The 10,961-nt window shown below is 43.6% G+C and overlaps 1 protein-coding gene across 1 annotated transcript; it reads left to right on the forward strand.

Moving 5' to 3' along the window:
- The first annotated feature begins 6,045 nt into the window (after positions 1–6,045).
- Positions 6,046–7,429, forward strand: LOC123044593 (WW domain-binding protein 11). The gene has a single exon (XM_044467380.1). It carries the CDS (start codon positions 6,088–6,090, stop codon positions 7,078–7,080), a length of 993 nt encoding a protein of 330 aa, XP_044323315.1. The 5' UTR covers positions 6,046–6,087; the 3' UTR covers positions 7,081–7,429.
- The last annotated feature ends 3,532 nt before the right edge of the window (positions 7,430–10,961 follow it).

Below are 10,961 nucleotides of genomic sequence, written 5' to 3' on the forward strand. Positions count from 1 at the left end.
AAATCAATGTCTAAGTTTGGGCTCTTGGTTTTTCTCTCGGTGGATCTTAAACTCAAATCACTCGGATAGGGCTTGCTCAAATCAATCTTCTCAGAAATCTCAAGCTAAGCAGCCACTGGATGCGGGGTGGCTATTTATAGCCGCAGCCTTCCCTGATGGGAAATGACCAAAGGACATCGAGAGCAGCCAATGGCCAAATGACACGAGTCCAACGGTCGGATTTTTAGCACAATAGTAACATTACTTTCGAACCAAGTAATGCTAACTCCTCGGTCTGAGACAAATCTCTCGCAGCAAATGAGATCACAGTCTCTTGCTGGCAAGTATTTGCTCGGGACACAAAGAGATTTCTCTCGCAACTTTCATAGGTTTGGGCTAAGCATCATAGCGGATCTAAGCTTTGAGAACCTATACCCCTATGACTCAAATGACAAAAGAAGAAAGACGAAAAGAATACTACATCTTCAATTTGTCTTCGACTTCCGCTCGTTGTAGTCACTTTCTTCGGACAATAACACCGAACCAAATGCTTTGCTTCAGCAGTAATCTTTCGAGGGGATAATTCCTTCACAACAATCTTCTCGTCTACATATCTTTGACAGATGTAGCTCATTCTTCTCTGCAGTGTAGATATACTTCGGTGAAGTTCCTCGAACTTGGCACTGGAGACAACATTCTCTTCGGTTCTGTATGGATTATTTCTCTTTGTATGCACTAGCAAACAAATTAGTCCATACATGTTTCTGTCAACAATCTCCAAAACACAGGAAGGCAGATATTGCACCAACAGTTTCCTCAAACATATTAGGAGATTTTGATCCATCTTATACTCTGCGTGATCCAAATACTTGTGTGCAGAGTATGCTCCCCATGAATAAACATGCTATTGATGTGTCATATACTGGCATTCTCAATTTGTGTCCCCATTGTGTCATCCATAACAACTATTATTTTATGATGGATGACATATTCATATACCATGCTTCCAATTTCTTTGAGCGAGGCTTATCTTGCTAACTTTCACGTGCACATACACATCATGACAAATGATGTGTACATTTACCACGCACACACTTTCTTTGGTTTGTGTCCCTTTTGTGTAGGTACCCATGAATACTCGTCAACTTCACAATCCCATGAGTTGAGAAACGAGCAATGATGACTTGGGATCCCGTGGATTTTCATTCCCACCACTCCCTTCGTGCTAAAACTTCACGCATCTCTTCTACATGGCCCTCACATGGTTATGGGTTATATATCACTTCTCACTTTATGCCCATATTGCCATGTTCACTTTGCATGATATGCTCATCTCTATGCCTTTGCCATGCATTTGTGACCCATGCTTTGCATCTCACATGACACTTGATTCTACTACTTGTATGTGTATTTGCAAGCTTGGTGGAGATATTGCTTGTTATTGCCATGTTCCTTTAGTGGATTCCTCTAGTATGTTGCATCTTCACGCTGCTAGTTTACATGCCATGATTGATATGCTTACTTATGTTGCATCACCAATGATTCATACTTGCTCATTTCATGCGGTTGATGACAATTATTTCCATGCTTTGCACATGATTTCTATTACATGTTGTCATATGTCTCCATATGTTGCCTCTCTCATGCTAGATGGATTGCATGTATTGAGTGCAACAATGCTATTAATCACTATAGGAATCAGGTACTTTGTCGTCTGTCATGGCAGGCGGCAAAGGACAGGCACACGGATGACAAATGTCTTTGCCGTCTGCTGGCAGACAGCCCCACTTCCAGCATAGAAAACCACAGTAAAGGGCTACTTTGCCATCTGCATAAATAAAGCGGACGACAAAGATCTTTGTCGTCTGCCATACAGGCAAAACAGACGGCAAAGTAAGTGGACGACATAGCAATGAGGTTAATCCTGTTAGGTGGCTAACGGCAGACTTTGTTGTCTGCCTGCAGACGACAAAGAGACAAGCTCCTTTGCCGTCTGCCAGGTGACATCGGCTAGCAGACGACAAAGAACTGGCTGATGGCAAACTGTATCTTTGCCATCAGCTAGTTCTTTGCCATCTGTTTTTTTTTTGTAAGCGAACGGCAAAGACCTTCTTTGTCGTCAGCTAGCAGACGGCAAAGAACTGACTGATGGCAAATTCCCTGATTGCAGTAGTGAATCTTGCTCATGAGATTGCCCCCATAGTATTCTCGCATATACTTGGAGATTCTGACATAATTCTTGTGAAGCATGCTTGTCTTCCTTCTTTGCACCATATGTCTAGTGCCATGCACATAAAGACTGTTGCATCATATTCTTCATGCACTTGTGCTTCTAATGGTTATGTGCAAGAGAAGAGAACCATCATGATGGATGATGTGCCTATCTACCATGCGCATACATTCTTTGTTTTGTTGTGTGTAGGATATTTTGGACTTCATGTTGACTTCCACTTCACGTGAGTTGACCATTCGAGCTCTTGAGAGTGAGCCACTTTTGACTGTCGTGCGTCTACATCGCAATTGCTACTACTTCGGCATTGTGAAGGACACACAAGGGCACACTTTTGAGGTGCGTCCTTCTTGAGCATGGATATTGTGGATCATACTTCGTGTGTTGCTTGCACCATGACACATTGCTCACATGCTAGAGATCTTGCTTCGACTTGCAATTGACACATTGCCATGCCTCATGATATATAATACCTTGTGTGTTGCATCCAATTCGTGGATTACTTGCTCCTATCATACATTTGGTTGCAACAAAGTCATTTCTTCACATATGCCATGTCCCATTGCTTGTCACATGATTGACTTGGTTGCCTCACACATGATAAACAATTGCTCTTTGTATTGTGTTGAGTGCCACACTATCTTCACTACACCCTATGCACGTTATGCTTGGATTGTCTTGCACTTGACCCATGTGTTTAGACACTTCATTCTATTTGGTGTTGTGAATGATTCCTATGCCTACCATAGACCATTTGTTGAGCGCTTATGCATGCTTGCTATGCCCTTGAGGTAGATGCTTACTCTCTTGTCACACATATACCTCCCATTATCATGCCTGTTTCCATGATGTCCCTGATTGTGCTAAATCTATATGCTTAAATGCCATGCCACACTTCTTTGTCAAACCATATGTTATGCTTGATGACCACACTTGATTGGGCGAATCACCTCTTGAATGCTTGGTTTTGCACTAACGCTAACCACATTTGTTTTTCCAAGTGTTTGGTGTCTTTACTCCTTTTGAAGGAATCACTAGGCGGTGTGATAATGGAGAGTGCCAATTTCAGGCTCCAAGATGAAGAACGCTTGGTGATCGTCCACTTATACACGACGACACCATCTCTTTCCCATGGTGATTTGGATTTCGATCCGAGGACGAATCTTTCCCAAGGGGGAGGGGATGATGCGGAGCATCATTCAGACATCACCATGTCAAGAGTCCGTTTGGCAAGTGACACGTGCCACATCTACTTCACATACATAAAGGTGAATCATCTCCTTTACTCGTGTTCCCTTGACCCTTTCGAGGATGGTGTACTACTTGACACTCTTTGTGTGCGCATGCATAGGAGTTATAGGAGGTTCATACACAACGAGGAGGAGTCCATGCGGAAGAGAACAACTACACCATCCAAGAGGGAAGCTTGGAAGCGGAGAAGGAACCGTCAAGAGGAAGGCAAGGTTCCAGCATGCATCGATGGGAGTCCACGAGCAGGCGACATACTGCAAAGCCTCTGGATACCCCGTGCCCACGAGATCCCGTGCGCACGGGCTAAGGCGCCATCTCTCTGGACACCTCGTGTGCACGGGCTCCACTTACACCATGCACACCGAGCCCCTGTGTGTTGCTGCGGGCTTTGCCCTTGTATTACCGTTTCGCCCCCACTTATCCCTCTCTTTGCCTAGGACTATATATACTCCTTCCCCTCCTCCATTTAGACTTAGCTAATAATAGATCTAGACATTAGAGCTTAGCTCATGTACCTTCCCTTGTGGGATTCCTCTTGAGAGAGAGACACTCCATTGGAGTTCAAGGCCTCCATTGAAGAAGATACCTAGGGATTCAAGACCTCCTTGTGGGAAGGATCTATCTAGATCATCAAGACTTCATCTCCTTCATAGGATTTGGGATGAACTTTACCATGTATCTTGTTTCCCTTTGATTGTTCTTGTACCTTGTGAACCTCATGTGTTTGTTGGTCTAGTGGATGTGTGATTGGACTTGTTCTTGAATGTTCCTCTTGTGATCACCCTTTCTGTTCTTCGTTTTTTTCGCATTCTTCGGGGAATCCCCCTCCAATTCATCAAAGATCTCCACTTAGGGTTCCACACTACAACACCAAGTCTTCTCCCGAACCTTCTAAGGTCCCTTCTGGTCCAGAAAAATTAAACCGTAGTCTTTTCTCCGTTTGAACTTTGCTTGATATTGATTTCCCGAAAAGCCAAAAATAAGCAAATAAAAAACAGCAACTGGCACTAGGTTAATAGGTTAGTCCCAAAATATGATATATAATTGCGTATAAAACATCCAAGATTGATACTATAGTAGCATGGAACAATAAGAAATTATAGATACGTTGGAGACGTATCAGCCACAAATGACCTTCTCCATCATCCTCTAATTCCATTGTTACCACCATTGTGCTTTGATGCAGCGACGATGCCCTTATTACACTCAAGGTGACAACATCTGCAATATTGTGTCCCTTTGTTCTAGTCATCCTGAGTACTGGAGAAGCAAGTAATCTTTGGTAATGTGCTATTGTAGAAGGATCTGTGGATGGAGGAAATCTTTGTTGACTCCCACAGAGAGCTTTCTGTTATGCAATACATGAGAACACATCCGCCCGAGATTTTTTGGGCATGACGATACTTGGTGAAGCATTTCACCTTCCCCTGTCCATGCAAGCTCATAACGAAGTACGTCAAATCCAAGATCTTATTGCACATGTGGGTAATGGCTCTCATCCCGAGAACAAAGATATATGGACATATATTTGGGGGTCTAGTAAATACACGTCATGACGATACTAACTACAAATGTTTCTTCAGAGATGTTAAAGCACACAAGATATCTACAAATGTTTCTTCAGAGATGTTAAAGCACACAAGATATATGTGTGGTTGTGGAAATCCAAATCGAGCATGAAAATTAAAGTTTTTGGCAGGCATCACCTCTCGTATTGTCTCAACACAAGAAACAATCTCAAGCACCGTCACTACAATATCGGAGATGACCATGACTGCTTACCGTGTGGCCAACCGATTGAGGAAACTATAGATCATATGATATTCAAATGCCAATTCAGTAGACTGCTAGTTGAAGCTGGGCATTCTTTGACTACAAACGTTTTGAATTATGTTGTTACGTATAGAAGTAATTATAAGTACATTTAAATATATTTCATGAAAATTTTAGTGATATCAAATCCAGTCGTTGTTGGTGTTTTTTTTTTATAATGATGACAAAATGTAAATATATGGCTAACAGAGCTCTAAAATGGCGCCCAATATCAATTAGAGGGACCAGTTTCCAAGGCTTGGTTGGTGGTTCATGACTCATCGCTTGCTAATTTTTTGGCAAGTCAGCCGAAATTAGTTTATAAGAAAAAGGTTGGCCATATAATGGAAAAGGGTGCGAAGTCTTGAGTGGACAAAAGGGATTATTGCAATACAGACGCCAAACACAATCTAATTATCCTGTGGAAATTTAATAGGTCATTTCTCTATAATCATTTGGTTAATGCAATCAAACCCGGGTGGCTGGAGCTAAGGGGTGAAAGGAAAAGAGCACAGTTTAGGGATGGTGGAGCTGTGCAAAACGTGTGACTGATGCCTAGCTAGGAAATTACCGAAACTAAGCTGTCGACCGAACAAATTCACCAAATGCATTCATGCACGACGCATGAGAAGCTGGGGCGAGCAAATTAAGCATGGAGGTACGTAGTTGCCGGACGCGTGCTGCATCTCCAGGCCGCGCGCCAACTGATTCAGTTTGTATGTCCCGTGCACTCGATCTGCCCATATATACCACCTTTCTTCAGCAAAGCCAGCCACACCATCGATCTCCATCTCCACACATTTCATCGGAGAAGCATGGTTTCCATGGCGGCGGCCAGGATCGCCGTCCTCCTGGCCGTGGCGGCGCTCTTCACCGCGGCGGGGGCAGCGGATCCCCAACCCGCAAAGGGAGCACATTGCTGGCGGTGCTACTCTTCCTGCATGCACAAGTGCGACGGCCACCATGATGCCGCCGCCCGCTCTGCCAGCCGTACTCAGCCCGCAGTCCACACAACCGTCGATGATGGTGCAGCAGCCGCCTCCATCCCCGTCAACTCCACCAATGGCACTGCAGCAGTCGTACGCTCCACCGATGGCACTCCAGCCACCGATCATGCAGTCGGCCACATCGGTGATGCCAACGACGACGATAACAAGGACTACGACAAAGATGACGACAAGGACGACGGCGATGATAAGGACGACAAGGACGACGACGATAAGGACGACAAGGACGACGATGATAAGGATGACAAGGACGACGATGATAAGGATGATGATGATGACGACGATAAGGATGATGATGATGATGACGATGATGATGATGACGACGACGACGACGACAGCGGCGGCAGCGACTGGGTTAAGTACTTCAAGTGCAAGAAGAAGTGCATCATGGACTGCTACAGGAGCCTCCGCCACCACCACCACCGCCGCCGCCGCCACCGCCCAAGCCCGGGTCCAAAGCCCCCGAGTCCGAAGCCACCTAAGCCAAAGCCAACGCCACCAAAGCCCACACCTCCAAAGCCCGCTCCACCTAAGCCCATGCCGCCGCCATCGCCCACGCCACCGAAGCCAACCCCGCCCATGCCGCCAACGCCGCCCATGCCACCGACGCCAACCCCGCCCATGCCACCAACGCCGCCCATGCCACCGACGCCAACCCCACCCATGCCACCGACGCCAACCCCACCCATGCCACCAACGCCGCCCATGCCACCGACGCCAATCCCGCCCAAGCTGCCGAGCCCTCCTAATACACCGAAGCAAAAGCCAAAGCCGAAGGCGCCCGTGTCCGCTCAAGACTAAGCCTAAGCCAAAACCGCCGTGCCCACCATCAGCCATTGTATCTTCGTCGACGAACACCAGCAGCAACTGATAGGTGTAAGCCACGACGTCTACACGCACATATTTGGAGCAGAGCTCGCAACATATATACAACATATAAGTAGAGAGATTATGGTTGCTGTGTATCAGTATATATAGATTATTACCCCGGAAAAGAATATAGATTATTCTATAAGGTTACTCTATAGATGAAGAAGTAATTCATCAGCTCTACCTAAGCTGGGTATAGAACAGCAGGTGTTACTGAATATCCGATCTATGTACATGTTGTGTAATTGAGATTATTGTGGGAATATGCTAATCTCCTGTATATCAGCTATGTTTGTTTGTTTACAGCTTTTTTAAGAGAATATAAATTCAGCTTTACCATTCTCCCCTACTTACACTCATGGTAATTGGTAATTGATTATCGCTTTGGTTCATTTTTTTCACAAGCAAGAGAGAGAACTATATGAATCACTAGTGATCGTGCAGATGCAATGCATGGCCAATGACAAAATATTGTACATATCAAGTAGATGATTTGTTATTCAACTTTCAAGCTGATGATAAATCCAGTGTGGGAAAATTATACTCACTTCGATCCATATTAATTGTCTTTGCTTTATATTACATCCCCGACAAAGAAACCGAACAGTGCAACAAAACATTGCTCCTTCTGCACTCGTGTAGATTCAGATAACAAATTGGCCCAGCAATTAGCACAAATAAATTTCAGGCTGCAAGGTGAATGGTAGTATACTAGAATGGCTACGCATCTGCCTCTCATATTATTTGTCCAAAAGCTCTTAAGCAATTTGATGATTGCGGTCCAAATGAATGCTGATGGTCAACCTCAACCATATCAACAAAATCTAACAACTCACGAACATCACAGACCGAACTTCAAGGAGTTTTTTTTCTCATAACATGCTTACGCCTCAAACTACAGCTAATGCGAACCGAATTGCAGGTAATAATCATATCCTAGAAGGCACATATTGTTTGTCAGGGCAAACCATTCTCTGGAATAACATAGAGAAAGCAAAAGAAGATCAGATTTTACCCAGCTTGCCCAAAGTGATGGTTCTCTTCTCTTCTGCTGAAGTCATACTGCCCCCGCAAAAAAAAAATATAAGCCCCGGCAAAAAAAAGAAAGAATAGGTCATATTGTATATATGTATGTACATATGTGTCCAATTCTGCACAAATGAAGAAAAACATTACAACAGAAAATATCTGAAGATGGCAATGATAGCTTACTGAACTTCTTTTGCATTCATGTGCAACATGCCTATGACTGCAGAGACAAAACATCTTTAGAAGCAGGAATTCAATGAGTTGGAACTCCACATACCTATGATTGTATTTCTGACATATCAATATGCTCGAGACACATTTTTAGAAATAGGAATTCAGTGTGTTGAAACTCTGAACTCTGCGACGTGCCTATGATTATACTTGTCCCCTATCATCTATCAATTCTAGCAGGCGGAAGGCGCGGCGGGCAGGCTGAGCCCGCGTGTGTGTGTTGTTCTTTATTTTAGAACAGGAGTGAGTGATAATGGGGTCGAGCTAATTGCGAATAAGTCTTTTTGACAGATTTCAGAAATTTTAATTACACAGACCATGAAAACATAATTAGAATCTGGAATCAGTCGTTCATTATTTGACACTTTGCTAGCTATGAAAATTGGATGCATCATAAACAAAAATTCAATGCATATGCCTCCGCAAGATGTTAACTTTGTAATCTTTGCAAGATTAGAATCAAAGTATCGTATTATTAGCCTAGGAAGTCTGCAGCGTGATGAAAGGTAACATATAACGTCGGAGGATGGATATCCCCTAAATGTACAACAGTCAATTAGAAATCAGTGTGTTTCTCATCTTTACCAAATCAGTACGGCCAAAAAAAAGCTAAAGCAGCACAACTACACCACAACCTAATTAGTCGGCTGCCGAACTATGTTTGAATGCTGTAGTTTAGTTATCCAGAACATGTACTTCTAAAAGAGAAACCTAGAAGATTTGAAAATAAAAGCAGATAAATACTAAGAGCTTGATAAATGAGAAAACCTCGTAAACCAACATTAAGCAACTATACTGCTTCAGTGCAAGTTGGTCAATCATCTGCCAAGCAAAAGTAGCAGTCATCGCTAACCATTTGTCGTGCATAAAGTAGTGTCTCGCATAACAACCGAATATCTTAATTTTACCGGAATTATTGACAATGACCTACAGTGCCGCAAAAGTAGATGTGTGAGTACCACCAAAGACCACAGCAAGAAAACAATGCAAGTATAAATGTTCCTCGTGCCCGTCATATAAACTACATTTCTAAATACCATTGTTACTCTTTTTCTTCACAGATAATCGCTAGTTTGAATGCAGTGAACCTTTTAGTGTGATTTTCAGTTAATGAAAACATTTTTTATCGAACTGTACATGCTTATATTCATATATTAGATGTGAGTACATGGATTAGATAGTCGATTCTCCATTCTACTCCCATCACTTCCAGCAACATTTCTAACCATTGGGGAAAAAGCATCACGGAGGCAACCAGTACTTATTATATCAATTGAATTATAAGAAAAAATAGGGGACATCCTGAATATGATAATGCACTGAACATCCAGTTTACACGGAGGAAAAAACTGTATTTTTTGTCTCGTCTGACATAATAAAAAGCTGGTGCATGTGAAATATATGATAACAGTAATGCTAACACTAAAAATGTCAGTGTCTGTGTTGTACTAACCTGGCAATCTATCACGACAAAATCAAGTTCATAGACTGCATCATTATCGGAGTTTCTGACTCCCAGATACTTGCAAACCACATCATAATTTCGCACTTATAAGGTTGCCTAGAATATAGCTCAGATTGATGCACCCCAACCTACAACATCGGCAACATTCATTAGAGGATACAATGAAAATTAAGAATAAAAATACTGTTGATATTAAGGGAAAACATGGCAGGCCAGCAAATTTTGTGCCGGTAAAAAATTTGAGCTAAGAGAAGATGATGAACAAACAAATATAGTCAAAGCTACTTTCTTCATCATGAGATCCCATGTATTGAAGTAACTACTAAATATGTCATTTTGAGTTTAGTAGCCTAAATGCACCCTCACTCATGGTGCAATGCCATGATGCATAGAAGATTTTTTAGGAAAAAATTGCATACCTGTATTAACATATGGGAAGATTGTACCAACCAACCGGACAATGAGAGCAAGATGTACCATACAACTCACGGCTTCAGCTGTTGTACCCCGTGTGCTTGTCAATCAGCAAGTGCACACAACCTAAGTGCCAGCAGGTAACACCCTGTTCACAAACCTGAGCAGAATTGTGAGTTTGCTCTTACGAAAAATTAATGACCTGTGAACCAGGTGCTTGATCGCTTACCAGATCCTGTCGGTATCTCTGGTGCCAGCGCTATCCGCCGGCATGGACCTCATGTACCCACACAGTGCCAGCGTTCAACGCGTCTGCCCTCCTCGTGCAGTTGCCTGGGTGTGTTTACTCGTGTTCAGGCAGTCGCGAAAGCGCAAGTGAAGATCGTCGGCGCTGACTGTCTCCTCCAGAACCGCTTGTACCAGGGCTGACCCCATGGAGGCGGGAGGTTTACCGCGCAGGCTAGGGCACAAAGAGGCTGGCGGTGGCAAAGCCCACAAGAGGCCGTCGATGATCTTGAGCAGCTCCCCACTGGAGGCGATAGGAAGGCCCGATAGGACGCGCATCTTACGGACCATGCATACCCCGCCGTCCTGTGCAAGAGCAAGCAGCCGATTCACAGGTCAGGCCCAATATTCAGCACACAAACTTATGTAAAATACAAAGAAATTTACC

Source organism: Triticum aestivum, chromosome 2B (genome assembly GCF_018294505.1).
Source record: "Triticum aestivum cultivar Chinese Spring chromosome 2B, IWGSC CS RefSeq v2.1, whole genome shotgun sequence".
Taxonomy (NCBI): Eukaryota; Viridiplantae; Streptophyta; class Magnoliopsida; order Poales; family Poaceae; genus Triticum; species Triticum aestivum.

Excerpts from the sequence above, each read along its gene's own strand:
- LOC123044593 (XM_044467380.1), top strand. The coding sequence starts at position 6,088 with ATGGTTTCCATGGCGGCGGCCAGGATCGCCGTCCTCCTGGCCGTGGCG.